Genomic DNA, 20,398 nt, shown 5'->3' on the forward strand with positions numbered 1-20,398 from the left:
AGAGGGGAGAAGGGTTCTCTGCAGTTACAGCAGTAAGAGGAGGGAAGGGTTCTCTGCAGTTACAGCAGTAATAGAGGAGGGAAGAGTTGTCTTCAGTTACAGCAGTAAGAGGAGGGAAGGGTTCTCTGCAGTTACAGCAGTAATAGAGGAGGGAAGGGTTCTCTGCAGTTACAGCAGTAATAGAGGAGGGAAGGGTTCTCTGCAGTTACAGCAGTAATAGAGGAGGGAAGGGTTCTCTGCAGTTACAGCAGTAATAGAGGAGGGAAGGGTTCTCTGCAGTTACAGCAGTAATAGAGGAGGGAAGAGTTCTCTTCAGTTACAGCACTAATAGAGGAGGGAAGGGTTCTCTGCAGTTACAGCAGTAATAGAGGAGGGAAGAGTTCTCTTCAGTTACAGCACTAATAGAAGAGGGAAGGGTTCTCTGCAGTTACAGCAGTAATATTTTGGCATTTTTTCTGAGACTCAATAGGAAATCATGCCGGAGGTGACTTTCTTTACACAATGACACCTCAGAGCTTGAGCCATTGTTTATATATTGACAGAAGACCCCTTTAAGATGATTCTATAGAGAGACGCATAGTATTACATTATGATGAGATAGGGACGTCACAGCGGAGATTTCCCGACAACCTTTGCTCCTTAGTCTTGTTCCCATCTTACCCTGATAGTTATCACGGGTCAGAGGAGACACGCAGCCATCATGAGGGTCATCGCAGAAGATCGGGGAGACCGTCAGCGCCCTCCACACGTCCTCCTCAGTGACTGGATACAGCATGGAGAATGAATGGACGATCGTCACGTGGCCTTCGTCCAACCTACAGGAGGAACAGCCGCCATCAACCTCACTGTAAAGAGTGCTTCATAGACCTCCCTCCGGGACTTTAAGACAGATCTGTCCTTATGTCTCACTATATATGAAACCCAACATCTTATCAGCAGTGGAAGTTCTACTTCTGTGAGTGCCCATAGTGAGGTGCACATTCCCGGTTTGGGGGTCCGGTACTGAGCTCCAGATCACAAGCACGGAGTCACATTACAAAATTCTGCTTCCCTGCAGCCTCCACTAGGGGGAGCTCAGGAGCTTATTATTGAGCTCAATGTATGCAGCAAGCTCCTCAGCTCCCTCTAGTGGTGGCTAAAGTTATACAGAAATGTATCATGTGATTCTACCTTCAATGCTGGGGATATGGAGCTTTGTATCAGGAAGACCACGCTTTAAAGGAGACAAAATTAATAAGCACTGAATTGGTCAAACTTTAAATCTGTCCCTTGAGTTATTAAAGCAAACTGTTTGTTATTGTCAACTCTTGCAGAGTTGACAACACGAGTCGCTAAGATCCCTGATTGTCTGCAGTGCTATCGTCGGAATGTCCCCACTGCAGACTGGGAGCAGCGGTGAAGACCCGGGGGATGGGTGTAAAGAAAGGAATATTTGTTATTAAAACACACTGCAGGAGGGGGACAGATTTTCCAAAATCGGAAAACCCCTTTAAGACAAGAGGAAGAGGAGGAGAAGAGGAAGAGGAGGAGAAGGAGGAGGAGGAAGAGGAAGAGGAGGAGGAAGAGGAAGAGGAGGAGGAAAAGGAGGAGGAGGAGGAAGAAGAAATCCTGCAAAGAGGATCCAAACAGGTACTGTAAGTGCAGCTTTGGGTGTGACTAGAGAAGACCCAATCAGTAGGGTATTGTGCTACTGCAGACTGAAACATGTCCAGATAATGATGAGACATTTCTGTTTTCCCCTTCACATATGGAGCACGGACATTACTCACTGCACATCGGTGATCGACGTAGATACATAACCCGGAATGTGACAGAGGACGTCCTGGAACTGAAGAAAAAGAAACTTCTGGAAACAAATTCTCTAATAAAAACAAGCGACAGATACAAACTAACAAGTGATAAGAATCTGGACCAAATCCCACCCCAAACACGGAGAAAAAAATGATGAAAAGACCCCAAACTGCGACCATCTCCTCCCCATATGACCTGCAATTCTTACCAACATCCGCACTCTGTGGACCCCCAGATCATACTGAGCGGCCTCCATATGTCTGATCTCATCTGCAGCATCTCCACCTACAGATGTGTTCACTAATGTCTCATCCCAGTACAGGACGGAAATGGGAATCCTGGCGGGGAATGTCCTGGCTTCCAGGAAAAGAAAACAGAAGGTCAATTCACAATGAAAGGTCCAAGACATCTCCACATACAAAGCACATCGATCAACATTCATCTCCATAAGGGCAGTATTACAGTAGTTATATTCTTGTACATAGGAGCAGTATTATAGTAGTTATATTCTTGTACATAGGGGCAGTATTATAGTAGTTATATTCTTGTACATAGGGGCAGTATTATAGTAGTTATATTCCTGTACATAGGGGCAGTATTATAGTAGTTATATTCTTGTACATAGGGGCAGTATTATAGTAGTTATATTCCTGTACATAGGAGCAGTATTATAGTAGTTATATTCTTGTACATAGGAGCAGTATTATAGTAGTTATATTCTTGTACATAGGGGCAGTATTACAGTAGTTATATTCTTGTACATAGGGGCAGTATTATAGTAGTTATATTCTTGTACATAGGAGCAGTATTATAGTAGTTATATTCTTGTACATAGGGGCAGTATTATAGTAGTTATATTCTTGTACATAGGGGCAGTATTATAGTAGTTATATTCCTGTACATAGGAGCAGTATTATAGTAGTTATATTCTTGTACATAGGAGCAGTATTATAGTAGTTATATTCTTGTACATAGGAGCAGTATTATAGTAGTTATATTCTTGTACATAGGGGCAGTATTATAGTAGTTATATTCTTGTACATAGGCGCAGTATTATAGTACTTATATTCTTGTACATAGGGGCAGTATTATAGTAGTTATATTCTTGTACATAGGGGCAGTATTATAGTAGTTATATTCTTGTACATAGGGGCAGTATTATAGTAGTTATATTCTTGTACATAGGGGCAGTATTATAGTAGTTATATTCTTTTACATAGGAACAGTATTATAGTAGTTATATTCTAGTACATAGGAGCAATATTATAGTAGTTATATTCTTGTATATAAGAGCAGTATTATAGTAGTTATATTCTTGTACATAGGAGCAGTATTATAGTAGTTATATTCTTGTACATAGGGGCAGTATTATAGTAGTTATATTCTTGTACATAGGGGCAGTATTATAGTAGTTATATTCTTGTACATAGGAGCAGTATTATAGTAGTTATATTCTTGTACATAGGAGCAGTATTATAGTAGTTATATTCTTGTACATAGGGGCAGTATTATAGTAGTTATATTCTTGTACATAGGGGCAGTATTATAGTAGATATATTCTTGTACATAGGAGCAGTATTATAGTAGTTATATTCTTGTACATAGGGTCAGTATTATAGTAGTTATATTCTTGTACATAGGGGCAGTATTATAGTAGTTATATTCTTGTACATAGGGGCAGTATTATAGTAGTTATATTCTTGTACATAGGGGCAGTATTATAGTAGTTATATTCTTGTACATAGGAGCAGTATTATAGTAGTTATATTCCTGTACATAGGGGCAGTATTATAGTAGTTATATTCCTGTACATAGGAGCAGTATTATAGTAGTTATATTCTTATACATAGGGGCAGTATTATAGTAGTTATATTCTTGTACATAGGAGCAGTATTATAGTAGTTATATTCTTGTACATAGGGGCAGTATTATAGTAGTTATATTCTGGTACATAGGGGCTGTATTATAGTAGTTATATTCTTGTACATAGGGGGCAGTATTATAGTAGTTATATTCTAGTACATAGGAGCAGCATTACAGTAGTTATATTCTTGTACATAGGGGCAGTATTATAGTAGTTATATTCTTGTACATAGGGGCAGTATTATAGTAGTTATATTCTGGTACATAGGAGCAGTATTATAGTAGTTATATTCTTGTACATAGGGGCAGTATTATAGTAGTTATATTCTGGTACATAGGGGCTGTATTATAGTAGTTATATTCTTGTACATAGGAGCAGTATTATAGTAGTTATATTCTTGTACATAGGAGCAGTATTATAGTAGTTATATTCTTGTACATAGGGGCAGTATTATAGTAGTTATATTCTTGTACATAGGGGCAGTATTATAGTAGATATATTCTTGTACATAGGAGCAGTATTATAGTAGTTATATTCTTGTACATAGGGTCAGTATTATAGTAGTTATATTCTTGTACATAGGGGCAGTATTATAGTAGTTATATTCTTGTACATAGGGGCAGTATTATAGTAGTTATATTCTTGTACATAGGGGCAGTATTATAGTAGTTATATTCTTGTACATAGGAGCAGTATTATAGTAGTTATATTCCTGTACATAGGGGCAGTATTATAGTAGTTATATTCTTGTACATAGGAGCAGTATTATAGTAGTTATATTCTTATACATAGGGGCAGTATTATAGTAGTTATATTCTTGTACATAGGAGCAGTATTATAGTAGTTATATTCTTGTACATAGGGGCAGTATTATAGTAGTTATATTCTGGTACATAGGGGCTGTATTATAGTAGTTATATTCTTGTACATAGGGGCAGTATTATAGTAGTTATATTCTTGTACATAGGGGCAGTATTATAGTAGTTATATTCTGGTACATAGGAGCAGTATTATAGTAGTTATATTCTTGTACATAGGGGCAGTATTATAGTAGTTATATTCTGGTACATAGGGGCTGTATTATAGTAGTTATATTCTTGTACATAGGAGCAGTATTATAGTAGTTATATTCCTGTACATAGGGGGCAGTATTATAGTAGTTATATTCTTGTACATAGGAGCAGCATTACAGTAGTTATATTCTTGTACATAGGGGCAGTATTATAGTAGTTATATTCTTGTACATAGGGGCAGTATTATAGTAGTTATATTCTTGTACATAGGGGCAGTATTATAGTAGTTATATTCTTGTACATAGGGGCAGTATTATAGTAGTTATATTCTTGTACACAGGAGCAGTATTATAGTAGTTATATTCTTGTACATAGTAGCAGTATTATAGTAGTTATATTCTTGTACATAGGGGCAGTATTATAGTAGTTATATTCTTGTACATAGGAGCAGTATTATAGTAGTTATATTCCTGTACATAGGGGCAGTATTATAGTAGTTATATTCTTGTACATAGGGGCAGTATTATAGTAGTTATATTCTTGTACATAGGGGCAGTATTATAATAGTTATATTCTTGTACATAGGGGCAGTATTATAGTAGTTATATTCTTGTACATAGGGGGCAGTATTATAGTAGTTATATTCTTGTACATAGGAGCAGTATTATAGTAGTTATATTCTTGTATATAGGAGCAGTATTATAGTAGTTATATTCTTGTACATAGGAGCAGTATTATAGTAGTTATATTCTTGTACATAGGGGACAGTATTATAGTAGTTATATTCTTGTACATAGGGACAGTATAATAGTAGTTATATTCTTGTATATAGGAGCAGTATTATAGTAGTTATATTCTTGTACATAGGAGCAGTATTATAGTAGTTATATTCTTGTACATAGGGGCAGTATTATAGTAGTTATATTCTTGTACATAGGGACAGTATAATAGTAGTTATATTCTTGTATATAGGAGCAGTATTATAGTAGTCATATTCTTGTACATAGGAGCAGTATTATAGTAGTTATATTCCTGTACATAGGGGCAGTATTATAGTAGTTATATTCTTGTACATAGGAGCAGTATTATAGTAGTTATATTCTTGTACATAGGGGGCAGTATAATAGTTATATTCTTGTGCATAGGGGCACTATTATAGTAGTTATATTCTTGTACATAGGAGCAGTATTATAGTAGTTATATTCCTGTACATAGGGGCAGTATTATAGTAGTTATATTCTTGTACATAGGAGCAGTATTATAGTAGTTATATTCTTATACATAGGGGCAGTATTATAGTAGTTATATTCTTGTACATAGGAGCAGTATTATAGTAGTTATATTCTTGTACATAGGGGCAGTATTATAGTAGTTATATTCTGGTACATAGGGGCTGTATTATAGTAGTTATATTCTTGTACATAGGAGCAGTATTATAGTAGTTATATTCTTGTACATAGGGGGCAGTATTATAGTAGTTATATTCTTGTACATAGGAGCAGTATTATAGTAGTTATATTCCTGTACATAGGGGCAGTATTATAGTAGTTATATTCTTGTACATAGGGGCAGTATTATAGTAGTTATATTCTTGTACATAGGGGCAGTATTATAATAGTTATATTCTTGTACATAGGGGCAGTATTATAGTAGTTATATTCTTGTACATAGGGGGCAGTATTATAGTAGTTATATTCTTGTACATAGGAGCAGTATTATAGTAGTTATATTCTTGTATATAGGAGCAGTATTATAGTAGTTATATTCTTGTACATAGGAGCAGTATTATAGTAGTTATATTCTTGTACATAGGGGACAGTATTATAGTAGTTATATTCTTGTACATAGGGACAGTATAATAGTAGTTATATTCTTGTATATAGGAGCAGTATTATAGTAGTTATATTCTTGTACATAGGAGCAGTATTATAGTAGTTATATTCTTGTACATAGGGGCAGTATTATAGTAGTTATATTCTTGTACATAGGGACAGTATAATAGTAGTTATATTCTTGTATATAGGAGCAGTATTATAGTAGTCATATTCTTGTACATAGGAGCAGTATTATAGTAGTTATATTCCTGTACATAGGGGCAGTATTATAGTAGTTATATTCTTGTACATAGGAGCAGTATTATAGTAGTTATATTCTTGTACATAGGGGGCAGTATAATAGTTATATTCTTGTGCATAGGGGCACTATTATAGTAGTTATATTCTTGTACATAGGAGCAGTATTATAGTAGTTATATTCCTGTACATAGGGGCAGTATTATAGTAGTTATATTCTTGTACATAGGAGCAGTATTATAGTAGTTATATTCTTATACATAGGGGCAGTATTATAGTAGTTATATTCTTGTACATAGGAGCAGTATTATAGTAGTTATATTCTTGTACATAGGGGCAGTATTATAGTAGTTATATTCTGGTACATAGGGGCTGTATTATAGTAGTTATATTCTTGTACATAGGAGCAGTATTATAGTAGTTATATTCTTGTACATAGGGGGCAGTATTATAGTAGTTATATTCTTGTACATAGGGGGCAGTATTATAGTAGTTATATTCTAGTACATAGGAGCAGTATTATAGTAGTTATATTCTTGTACATAGGAGCAGCATTATAGTAGTTATATTCTTGTACATAGGGGCAGTATTATAGTAGTTTTATTCTGGTACATAGGGGCTGTATTATAGTAGTTATATTCTTGTACATAGGAGCAGTATTATAGTAGTTATATTCTTGTACATAGGGGGCAGTATTATAGTAGTTATATTCTTGTACATAGGAGCAGTATTATAGTAGTTATATTCTTGTACATAGGAGCAGTATTATAGTAGTTATATTCTTGTACATAGGAGCAGTATTATAGTAGTTATATTCTTGTACATAGGGGGCAGTATTATAGTAGTTCTATTCTTGTACATAGGGGGCAGTATTATAGTAGGTATATTCTTGTACATAGGGGCAGTATTATAGTAGTTATATTCTTGTACATAGGGGCAGTATTATAGTAGTTATATTCTTGTACATAGGAGCAGTATTATAGTAGTTATATTCCTGTACATAGGGGCAGTATTATAGTAGTTATATTCTTGTACATAGGAGCAGTATTATAGTAGTTATATTCTTATACATAGGGGCAGTATTATAGTAGTTATATTCTTGTACATAGGAGCAGTATTATAGTAGTTATATTCTTGTACATAGGGGCAGTATTATAGTAGTTATATTCTGGTACATAGGGGCTGTATTATAGTAGTTATATTCTTGTACATAGGAGCAGTATTATAGTAGTTATATTCTTGTACATAGGGGGCAGTATTATAGTAGTTATATTCTAGTACATAGGAGCAGCATTACAGTAGTTATATTCTTGTACATAGGGGCAGTATTATAGTAGTTATATTCTGGTACATAGGAGCAGTATTATAGTAGTTATATTCTTGTACATAGGGGCAGTATTATAGTAGTTATATTCTGGTACATAGGGGCTGTATTATAGTAGTTATATTCTTGTACATAGGAGCAGTATTATAGTAGTTATATTCTTGTACATAGGGGGCAGTATTATAGTAGTTATATTCTTGTACATAGGAGCAGCATTACAGTAGTTATATTCTTGTACATAGGGGCAGTATTATAGTAGTTATATTCTTGTACATAGGGGCAGTATTATAGTAGTTATATTCTTGTACATAGGGGCAGTATTATAGTAGTTATATTCTTGTACATAGGGGCAGTATTATAGTAGTTATATTCTTGTACATAGGAGCAGTATTATAGTAGTTATATTCTTGTACATAGTAGCAGTATTATAGTAGTTATATTCTTGTACATAGGGGCAGTATTATAGTAGTTATATTCTTGTACATAGGAGCAGTATTATAGTAGTTATATTCCTGTACATAGGGGCAGTATTATAGTAGTTATATTCTTGTACATAGGGGCAGTATTATAGTAGTTATATTCTTGTACATAGGGGCAGTATTATAATAGTTATATTCTTGTACATAGGGGGCAGTATTATAGTAGTTATATTCTTGTACATAGGGGCAGTATTATAGTAGTTATATTCTTGTACATAGGGGCAGTATTATAGTAGTTATATTCTTGTACATAGGGGGCAGTATTATAGTAGTTATATTCTTGTACATAGGAGCAGTATTATAGTAGTTATATTCTTGTATATAGGAGCAGTATTATAGTAGTTATATTCTTGTACATAGGAGCAGTATTATAGTAGTTATATTCTTGTACATAGGGGACAGTATTATAGTAGTTATATTCTTGTACATAGGGACAGTATAATAGTAGTTATATTCTTGTATATAGGAGCAGTATTATAGTAGTTATATTCTTGTACATAGGAGCAGTATTATAGTAGTTATATTCTTGTACATAGGGGCAGTATTATAGTAGTTATATTCTTGTACATAGGGACAGTATAATAGTAGTTATATTCTTGTATATAGGAGCAGTATTATAGTAGTTATATTCTTGTACATAGGAGCAGTATTATAGTAGTTATATTCCTGTACATAGGGGCAGTATTATAGTAGTTATATTCTTGTACATAGGGACAGTATAATAGTAGTTATATTCTTGTATATAGGAGCAGTATTATAGTAGTCATATTCTTGTACATAGGAGCAGTATTATAGTAGTTATATTCCTGTACATAGGGGCAGTATTATAGTAGTTATATTCTTGTACATAGGAGCAGTATTATAGTAGTTATATTCTTGTACATAGGGGGCAGTATAATAGTTATATTCTTGTGCATAGGGGCACTATTATAGTAGTTATATTCTTGTACATAGGAGCAGTATTATAGTAGTTATATTCCTGTACATAGGGGCAGTATTATAGTAGTTATATTCTTGTACATAGGAGCAGTATTATAGTAGTTATATTCTTATACATAGGGGCAGTATTATAGTAGTTATATTCTTGTACATAGGAGCAGTATTATAGTAGTTATATTCTTGTACATAGGGGCAGTATTATAGTAGTTATATTCTGGTACATAGGAGCAGTATTATAGTAGTTATATTCTTGTACATAGGGGGCAGTATTATAGTAGTTATATTCTTGTACATAGGGGGCAGTATTATAGTAGTTATATTCTAGTACATAGGAGCAGTATTATAGTAGTTATATTCTTGTACATAGGAGCAGCATTATAGTAGTTATATTCTTGTACATAGGGGCAGTATTATAGTAGTTTTATTCTGGTACATAGGGGCTGTATTATAGTAGTTATATTCTTGTACATAGGAGCAGTATTATAGTAGTTATATTCTTGTACATAGGAGGCAGTATTATAGTAGTTATATTCTTGTACATAGGAGCAGTATTATAGTAGTTATATTCTTGTACATAGGAGCAGTATTATAGTAGTTATATTCTTGTACATAGGAGCAGTATTATAGTAGTTATATTCTTGTACATAGGGGGCAGTATTATAGTAGTTCTATTCTTGTACATAGGGGGCAGTATTATAGTAGGTATATTCTTGTACATAGGGGCAGTATTATAGTAGTTATATTCTTGTACATAGGAGCAGTATTATAGTAGTTATATTCTTGTACATAGGAGCAGTATTATAGTAGTTATATTCTTGTACATAGGAGCAGTATTATAGTAGTTATATTCTTGTACATAGGGGGCAGTATTATAGTAGTTCTATTCTTGTACATAGGGGCAGTATTATAGTAGTTATATTCTTGTACATGGGGGCAGTATTATAGTAGTTATATTCTTGTACATAAGGGGCAGTATTATAGTAGTTATATTCTTGTACATAGCAGCAGTATTATAGTAGTTATATTCTTGTACATAGGAGCAGTATTATAGTAGTTATATTCTTGTACATGGGGGCAGTATTATAGTAGTTATATTCTTGTACATAGGGGCAGTATTATAGTAGTTATATTCTTGTACATAGGAGCAGTATTATAGTAGTTATATTCTTGTACATAGGAGCAGTATTATAGTAGTTATATTCTTGTACATAGTAGCAGTATTGTAGTCCTTATAATTTTCTACATACCATAAATATTAATTTTTTCTTGCTTAGGTTTTGATTCAAGTTGTTTTTAATTTTGATACCAGTAGCATTGTGTTATTTTTAGTAATTTTAGTGAATAACATCTTATTTTCATATTTAATACAATTTAAAGTGAACAGTTTGGTTTTCTGAGCTAAACGTTTTAATGAGTCTTAGATACATCTGCTTATCAGTAAATAGGAGGTTAGTAGATAAAAAGAAGGTTATTAGCAATAGATTTATATACATTATTGCAATTTTACCTGCCACGCAGCCCAAGTCCTGATGGAAAAAGTATCCCAGATGACACTGACATATGTGGAGCGCCCCCTGTAGTGAGCACATGGAATAGGGTGGGCAATCTGCATTCTGGAAACAATGCACTGCACCTGTAATAAGATTAGCACTTTTAGGTGACTCAGTTGATAACATCCTGTCCTAACCATTAGATCTCACAATGCTACCATTCACAATATGGCATATGATGTTGAATGAGCCGTCTCTAACCTACAGATCTTCAGGTTTACAAAATTTCAACTCCAAACTTTCAGTGAGAGGTGCAGGCAATGAAAAAAAATTATAGAACCATTTGGTAACAAGTCAATTCTGTGGCCTCAGAAAAAAAAGAGGGCAGCGATGGGAACGAACCGCACCCCACTGAAAAGCCACTCCAAACATTTGAGAACTATGGGGTCGATTTATCACTACTTTTGCTGGGGGGGAGGGGTTGTAATGTTTTTTTGTAATGTTTTCTGTGTTTTGCGCCTGTTTTTTGTTCGAGCTACATTTATCTTTACATTTGCGCCTTTTTTAAGTCAAATTTTTATGTGTCTGTCTTTTTTTTAATATTTTTCTCTTTAAGCATTATTTGGGGCCTTTCAGATGTTTTCTCCTGATTTATTATTTAAGACTTTTCAAAAAGTATAAAAGTATTGTATGCATGCTAGTATTTTTCATAGCTAGTTTCCGTGACATTTTGAGAAACAATCCACTGCTTGCATTAAAAAAAAAAAAAAAAATGACAACAATGTTTAAATACAAAAGCTAGGAACATTTTTTACGTTGCACATTTATGAGCCGTGTACGAGATTTGGAAGAATTTGTTACAAAGAAATGCAATGATTTAAACAAGGCAAAAGGGAAAATCTAAATAAAAAATAAGAACGCAAGTAATGCATTGGCGCCTATGTTCGCTTTTAGAGAATTCTGTTGGCTCTTCTTACTAAGGTGCAAATAGTGTAAAATGGGGATGAAGCAACCCCCCCAACACACCCACCAGCTGTAACACGTCCTGTCTATCGTATTATAGTTCAGGTTTCGTACTTATGAAAAAAGTTCCTCCCGTCTGTATGGATGTGATTGGGGTCCAAGTTGTGGGAGCGTCAGTGATGGTATCGATGGGATCGAGTGAATTAATAATATCTAAAATATAAACAAATAATGTAAGAAAAACATCTAATATTATCTACACTCTCCCTGTAGAGTCAGCAGTAATCTAAAGCACTCACTATTATGTTAGTAGTAACTAGAACACTCCATAAAGTCAGTAGTGATCTAGAACACTTTCTATAATGTCTGTAGTAATTTAGGACACTCTACATAAAGTCAGTAAAAATAAAGAACACTCTATAATGCCAGCAGTAATCTAGAACACTCTAAATAAAGTCAGCAGTAATGGAGAACACTCTATATAATGTCAACAGTGATCTAGAACACTCCCTATAATGCCAGTAGTAATCTAAAACACTATAATGTCTGTAAAAATTTACAATACTCTCTATCAAGTCAGTAGTAATCTAGACCAATTTATAACGCCAGTAGTAGTAAACTATAACAATCTATAAACTCAGTAGCAATCTAGAATTGTCTGCAATGTCTGTAGTAATCTAGAATACTGTAATCATAATGTCAGTAGTAATCTAGAACGCTCTCTATATTATCAGTATTGTGCTGTGACCTTATATAGTGACTTTATAGTGACTATAGAGTCTTGGACACTCTATATAAAATCATTAGTAATCTAGAACACTCTCTGTACTAGTAGTTATCTAGAACACTATGTTTGTAGTAATCTAGAACATTCTCTATTAAGTAATTAGTAATCTAGACCGCTCTATAAAATCAATAGTAATCTGAAACACTCTATAAAGTTAGTAGTTACAGGTGCTTTTCACTAAATTAGAATATCACCAAAAAGTGAATTTATTTCAGTTCTTCAACACAAAAAGTGAATCTCGTATATTTTATAGAGTCATTACACACAGAGTGATCTATTTCACGTGTTTATTTCTGTTAATGTTGATGATTATGGCTTACAGCCAATGAAAACCCAAAAGTCATTATCTCAGTAAATTAGAATAATTAAAAAACTCCTGCAAAGTCTCCTAAGTGTTTATAAAGGTCCATTAGTCTGTTTCAGTAGCTCCACAATCATGGGGAAGACTGCTGACCTGACAGATGTCCAGAAGGCGTCACTGACACACTCCACAAGGAGGGGAAGCCACAAAAGGTCATTGGTAAAGAAGCCGGCTGTTCAGAGTGCTGTGTCCAAGAATATTAATGGAAAGTGGAGTAAGAGGAAAAAGTGTGGTAGAGAAAGGTGCACAAGCAACCGGGAGAACCGCAGCCTGGAAAGGATTGTTCAGAAAAGGACATTCAATAATGTGGGGAGATTCACCAGGAGTGGACTGCTGCTGGAGTCATTGCTTCACCACACACAGACGTCTCCAGGACATGGGCTACAAGTGTCACATTCCTTGTGTCAGCCACTCGTGACCAGCAGACAACGCCAGAAGCCTCTTACCTGGGCCAAGGAGAAGAAGAACTGGACTGTTGTCAGTGGTCCAAGGTGTTTAAAGTAAATGTTGCATTTCATTTGGAAATGAAGGTCCCGGAGTCTGGAGGAAGAGTGGAGAGGCCACAATCCAAGCTGCTGGAGGTCTGGTGTGAAGTCTCCACAATCAGTGATGGTTTGAGGAGCCATGTCATCTGCTGGTGTAGGTCCACTGTGTTTTATCAAGACCAAAGTCAGCGCAGCCATCTACCAGGACATTTTAGAGCACTTCATGCTTCCCTCTGCCGACAAGCTTTATGGAGATGGAAATGTCATTCTCCAGCAGGACTTGGCCCCTGTCCACACTGACAAAAGTACCAATACCTGGTGTAAAAACAACAGTATCACTGGGCTTGATTGGCAGCAAACTCTCCTGACCTTAACTCCATAGAGAATCTATAGAGTATTGTCAAGAGGAAGATGAGACACCAGACCCAACAATGCAGACGAGCTGAAGGCTGCTATGAAAGCAACCTGGGCTTCCATAGCCCCTCAGCAGCGCCACAGGCTGATCGCCTCCATGCCACGCCGCATTGATGCAGGAATTGATGCAAAAGGAGCCGCGACCAAGTATTGAGTGCATTTACTGAACAGACATTACAGTAGGACAACATTTCGGATTTTATAATAATTTTTCAAGCTGGTGTTATAAAAGTATTCTAATTTACTGAGATATTGACTTTTGGGTTTTCATTGGCTGTAACCTATAATCATCAACATTAACAGAAATAAACACGTGAAATAGATCACTCTGTATGTAATGACTATATAATATAGGAGATTCACTTTTTGTGTTGAAGAATTGAAATAAATTAACTTTTGATGATATTCTAATTTTGTGAGAAGCACCTGTATATAGAACCCTCTATAAAGTAATCAGTCTAGAACAATATAATGCCCGTAGTACCCTAGAACACTCTATATAGAGTCAGTACTAGTAATTATCTAGAACACGCTCTGTAGCAATCTAGAACATTCTCTAGTATGTCAGTAATAACCTAGAACACTATCTATTAAGTCATTAGTAATCTAGAACACTATAATGCCAGTAGTAATCTAGAACATTCGTTGTAATGTCAGCAGTAATTTAAAACACTCGTAATTGATATTATGGCTATTAATAAAGTTAATTAAGTGTAATTTTGCGTCACAATCTCTGATGGATTTTCGTTTCGATCCCGCTTTATTATCCTATTTTCTTCCTCTTTACAGTAGATCACATTCTAGGTCATCATCCTATGTGTCGATAGTGATTTAGATCCTAATCCCGGTCTACAGCTATCACTGTGAATGTAGTTTAACCCTAAATACTATGTAATAAAGTGAGAATTCAGCTAAAATTGTAACTAGTAAGTAATTACCATGTAACCGTCATTTTAATTGTTATTTCATAAATCTATATAACACGTGAAAATAAGCAACTTTGTGATATGTCTTGATCAAAGAAATCTTCCTATTTCTCTGGTCTCAATTCTTGAGTAAAATCTGTCAAATCTGTATGCAGGGCAGAGAGATTTTCCCATTACTGAGAGAAGACAGTTGGTGCTTTTAAATTTCTATGAATATGAAGTGGGCGGAGGGGAAGACAAGGGAGAAACTAGATACAAAGTCATCGTGCTGCAAGTTCTCCTGAAATGACAGTTACAGATCTCCATAGAACTTTATGAGCACTAACAACCATCTCCTATGTCAGTAATAGGAAATTTTGCCTTTACTGAATACAGATTTTATCTGAAAATTGAGGATTTTGAGTAAGAAATATCAGTCCCTGAGGAGAAAGAAGCAGATTTCTCTGATAAGATATATCACAAAGTTTCTTATTTTCATGTGTGTCATTGATTTATGAAAATAAAATAAAAATGAGTGTCATTCTTTAAAGATTGTGCAGATTCTCTGGAGGACTGTTGTTGTCCTGAGATATGACGTTCTCTCTAACTCTAGTTTGGGTCCTGACTTCCAAGTCTCGTAGTGAGAATCCCGAGATCGGACTACCTAATAATACAACAGTATGATGGACACATGTCTGGCCACAACTTTTCATCTTTGTCCTGACACCCCTTGAAAAATAGTTACCAGGATAAGAAGTTCTGTCCATCTCTAGGCTGGTGTTAGGGGTTCCAGTTGTCTTCTCGCTGAGGTAGACTAGACCCGGGTCTGTAGTAACATTGCTTTGTAATTGCTCTAAAGTACTGTTGGGAGTCCTTACTGTTACCACCATTAGGGAGGTCAAGTCTAATCCAGAAGTCACATTGAAGAAGAACTCTTGAATATTGTTGATGGTTCTGGATGGTTCCTCGTTTGTGTAGATCAGGTCTCCTGCTGTAGTACCATTATTTGGTACGAATAGGGTAGTGTTGGATGTTCTGGATGTTTCCTCAGTGATGTAGGTCAGGTGTGCTCCCGAAGTAACGTTACTTTGGTACTTCTCTGTAGTAGTGCTGGGGGTTCTAGATGTCTCCTCACTGTCGTAGCTCATGTTTGGCCTTGTTGTAGCATTATTTGGGTATGGCTCTAAAGTAGAGGTAGATGTACCAGATGTGTACTGAGTGGTAGAGGTCGAGTGTTGTCCTGTAGTGACATTACTTGGGTAATTTTCTGGAGACCTGTTGGGGGCACTAGATGTCTCTTCAGTGACATAGGTCAGGTGTGGTCCTGTAGTAACATTATTTGGGTAATTTTCTGGAGACCTGTTGGGGCCTCTAGATGTCTCTTCAGTGATATAGGTCAGGTGTGGTCCTGTAGTGACATTACTTGGGTAATTTTCTGGAGACCTGTTGGGGGCACTAGATGTCTCTTCAGTGACATAGGTCAGGTGTGGTCCTGTAGTGACATTACTTGGGTAATTTTCTGGAGACCTGTTGGGGGCACTAGATGTCTCTTCAGTGATATAGGTCAGGTGTGGTCCTGTAGTGACATTACTTGGGTAATTTTCTGGAGAACTGTTGGGGGCTCTAGATGTCTCTTCAGTGATATAGGTCAGGTGTGGTCCTGTAGTAACATTATTTGGAAATGTCTCTAGAGTACTGTTGGGGATTTCGGATGTCTCCTCAATCATGTAGGTCAGATGTGGTCCAGAAGTAACATTTTCTGGGTGTGACTGTAAAGTAATATTAGGGGATCTGGTTGTCTCCTGGCTGATGTAGCGCAGGTCCGCTCCTGTAGGAGTATGATTCAGGAGGGACTCAGGGGTAGAGTTGGGCCTTCCATTTGTGTCCTGTGAGATATTGGTCACGTGTAATGCTGCAGTGACATTACTTGGAAACATCTCTAGAGAAGTGTCTGGGGTTTCGTCACTGGTAATGAAGTCCTGTTCTGGTCTAATAGTAAAATTACTAGACGTTTCGTTGTTGGTGGCATTGAGGGTTTCGATTGTTGCATCACCAGTAACGTAGACCTGGACCAATCCTGTAGTAAAGTTATCCCAGTGTGTTTCTGCAAGGGAAGCACAAATTATGGAACACACTAAATCATTACATGTAGATTGTTTTCTTAACACTAAAATCTACATATTAATTGTCCATAAAATTAGTTTATGCAACTAAAACTACGTAAACCAAAGAGAGAAGGACATTATCTATTATACCCCAGAGCTGCACTCACTATTCTGCTGGTGCAGTCACTGTGTACATACATTACATCACTGATCCTGAGTTACCTCCTGTATTATACCCCAGAGCTGTACTCACTATTCTGCTGGTGCAGTCACTGTGTACATACATTACTGATCCTGAGTTACCTCCTGTATTATACCCCAGAGCTGCACTCACTATTCTGCTGGTGCAGTCACTGTGTACATACATTACATTACTGATCCTGAGTTACATCCTGTATTATACTCCAGAGCTGCACTCACTATTCTGCCGGTGCAGTCACTGTGTACATACATTACTGATCCTGAGTTGCATCCTGTATTATACCCCAGAGCTGCACTCACTATTCTGCTGGTGCAGTCACTGTGTACATACATTACATTACTGATCCTGAGTTGCATCCTGTATTATACCCCAGAGCTGCACTCACTATTCTGCTGGTTCAGTCACTGTGTACATACATTACATTACTGATCCTGAGTTACATCCTGTATTATACTCCAGAGCTGCACTCACTATTCTGCTGGTGCAGTCACTGTGTACATACATTACATTACTGATCCTGAGTTACCTCCTGTATTATACTCCAGAGCTGCACTCACTATTCTGCTGGTGCAGTCACTGTGTACATACATTACATTACTGATCCTGAGTTACGTCCTGTATTATACTCCAGAGCTGCACTCACTATTCTGCTGGTGCAGTCACTGTGTACATACATTACATTACTGATCCTGAGTTACATCCTGTATTATACCCCAGAGCTGCACTCACTATTCTGCTGGTTCAGTCACTGTGTACATACATTACTGATCCTGAGTTACCTCCTGTATTATACTCCAGAGCTGCACTCACTATTCTGCTGGTGCAGTCACTGTGTACATACATTACATTACTGATCCTGAGTTACATCCTGTATTATACCCCAGAGCTGCACTCACTATTCTGCTGGTGCAGTCACTGTGTACATACATTACATCACTGATCCTGAGTTGCATCCTGTATTATACCCCAGAGCTGCACTCACTATTCTGCTGGTGCAGTCACTGTGTACATACATTACATCACTGATCCTGAGTTGCATCCTGTATTATACCCCAGAGCTGCACTCACTATTCTGCTGGTGCAGTCACTGTGTACATACATTACATCACTGATCCTGAGTTGCATCCTGTATTATACCCCAGAGCTGCACTCACTATTCTGCTGGTGCAGTCACTGTGTACATACATTACATTACTGATCCTGAGTTGCATACTGTATTATACTCCAAGATCAGTAATGTAATGTGTGTACACAGTGACTGCACCAGCAGAATAGTGAGTGCAGCTCTGGGGTATAATACAGGATGTAACTCAGGATCAGTAATGTAATTTATGTACACAGTGACTGCACCAGCAGAATAGTGAGTGCAGCTCTGGGGTATAATACAGGATGTACCTCAGGATCAGTAATGTAATGTATGTACACAGTGACTGCACCAGCAGAATAGTGAGTGCAGCTCTGGAGTATAATACAGGATGTAACTCAGGATCAGTAATGTAATGTATGTACACATTGACTGCACCAGCAGAATAGTGAGTGCAGCTCTGTAGTATAATACAGGATGTAACTCAGGATCAGTAATGTATGTACACAGTGACTGCACCAGCAGAATAGTGAGTGCAGCTCTGGGGTATAATACAGGATGTAACTCAGGATCAGTAATGTAATGTATGTACACAGTGACTGCATCAGCAGAATAGTGAGTGCAGCTCTGGGGTATAATACAGGATGTAACTCAGGGTCAGTAATGTAATGTATGTACACAATGACTGCACCAGCAGAATAGTGAGTGCAGCTCTGGAGTATAATACAGGATGTAACTCAGGATCAGTAATGTAATGTATGTACACAGTGACTGCACCAGCAGAATAGTGAGTGCAGCTCTGGGGTATAATACAGGATGTAACTCAGGATCAGTAATGTAATGTATGTACACAGTGACTGCACCAGGAGAATAGTGAGTGCAGCTCTGGAGTATAATACAGGATGTAACTCAGGATCATTCTATACCAAATTATACTAAAACTGGACTCACCATTGTTCGGTGCTGGCTGATTGGAGATGATCCACATGTGCTGGAGAATAACGAGGCACCAGACATGGAGCCACCAGGAGGTGGACCTGTAAGCCATGATCACAGTGAACAGACACCAGCGATGCGTCCGTCCTCTGCTGGTCGTTCACCTGTGGGATCACCCGCTGCCCCCTCGCTCATGTCTCTGCTGGGCTGTTTTACCATTGAGAACAGAGTCCATTTCTCTGTATTTGCAGGGAGGAGTCAGCGGTGCGTTCCCCTCGGTGCGCTCACACCAATATTGATCCACAAAAACCTCACAGGGAAAGAATTCAGAGATAAGATGTCACCTGTCACCTGAATGCCAATCCATGAATTTTAGGAAAAGTCACATAATAGGAACCTAAAGGTGGAAGACTGAAATCTTCAAAAATGTTTAGTCCACAATAATGCTATAAAGGAATGATAGCAGCAGAGATACTGCCCTGAATCCAGGCCACAAAAGAGAATAAGTGACAAACATGGGTTGAAGGGGATCTCCTCATTTATATGTAAAAGTAAAAAGTCTGACAACTTTGTACACCGCATTCCAAATTAGATTTAAGTGTCTCAAAGATGTAAGCGTTATATCTTTGGATCACGGACATCAATCTTAGACCCCTCTAATAATTAGCTGTTAGGCGCCCACATTATTAAGCAGCTGCAGGTTTCCAGCAATATGAAAAAGAAAAAGGATTTCTGCCGCCGAAAAGCATCAGATAGTGTAATGCCTCAGACAAGGCATGAAAACATTAGATATTTCCTGAAAACGTAAGCGCAATCATCGTGGTGTGAAGGGATTGTGGCTGATACAGAGGGTTTGTGCAGATAAAGGCATAATGAGGAAGGCTTCTGCCAGACAGATTCATTGGATTAAGAGAGCAGCTGCTAAAATCCCATTACAAAGCTGCAAACAGGTATGTGAATCTGCGTTCATATCTCCATTTCTTCTCTGGTCGGTTCAGACCGTCATGACGACTTCTTCTATCCACAAATCGTCTCTGTCAGACATATCACATGGACATCTTTGCTCATCGCTTTTCCAGCAGCAACACTCAAATTTTATGGTCCAATACCTATCCAAAGACCCTATGGCAGTAATAATGCCCCAGCGCCTCCAAATTATATTAATGCCCCTCTGTGCCTCCATC

General features: G+C 36.9%; 1 protein-coding gene across 1 annotated transcript in view; it reads right to left on the reverse strand.

Moving 5' to 3' along the window:
• The window catches only part of LOC143781384 (uncharacterized), a 64,768-nt gene extending 45,327 nt beyond the window's left edge, over positions 1-19,441 (reverse strand). Inside the window, exons 1-7 of the mRNA XM_077267976.1 lie at positions 19,230-19,441; positions 15,633-16,991; positions 12,050-12,148; positions 10,990-11,115; positions 2,000-2,148; positions 1,770-1,828; positions 661-815 (exon numbers count right to left, since the gene is read on the reverse strand). Coding sequence (XP_077124091.1) covers positions 661-815; positions 1,770-1,828; positions 2,000-2,148; positions 10,990-11,115; positions 12,050-12,148; positions 15,633-16,991; positions 19,230-19,326 — 2,044 coding nt within the window. The 5' untranslated portion in view covers positions 19,327-19,441. The remainder of the gene's footprint in view (positions 1-660; positions 816-1,769; positions 1,829-1,999; positions 2,149-10,989; positions 11,116-12,049; positions 12,149-15,632; positions 16,992-19,229) is intronic.
• Between the last annotated feature and the right edge of the window lie 957 nt (positions 19,442-20,398).

Source organism: Ranitomeya variabilis, chromosome 6, assembly GCF_051348905.1.
Source record: "Ranitomeya variabilis isolate aRanVar5 chromosome 6, aRanVar5.hap1, whole genome shotgun sequence".
NCBI lineage: Eukaryota > Metazoa > Chordata > Amphibia > Anura > Dendrobatidae > Ranitomeya > Ranitomeya variabilis.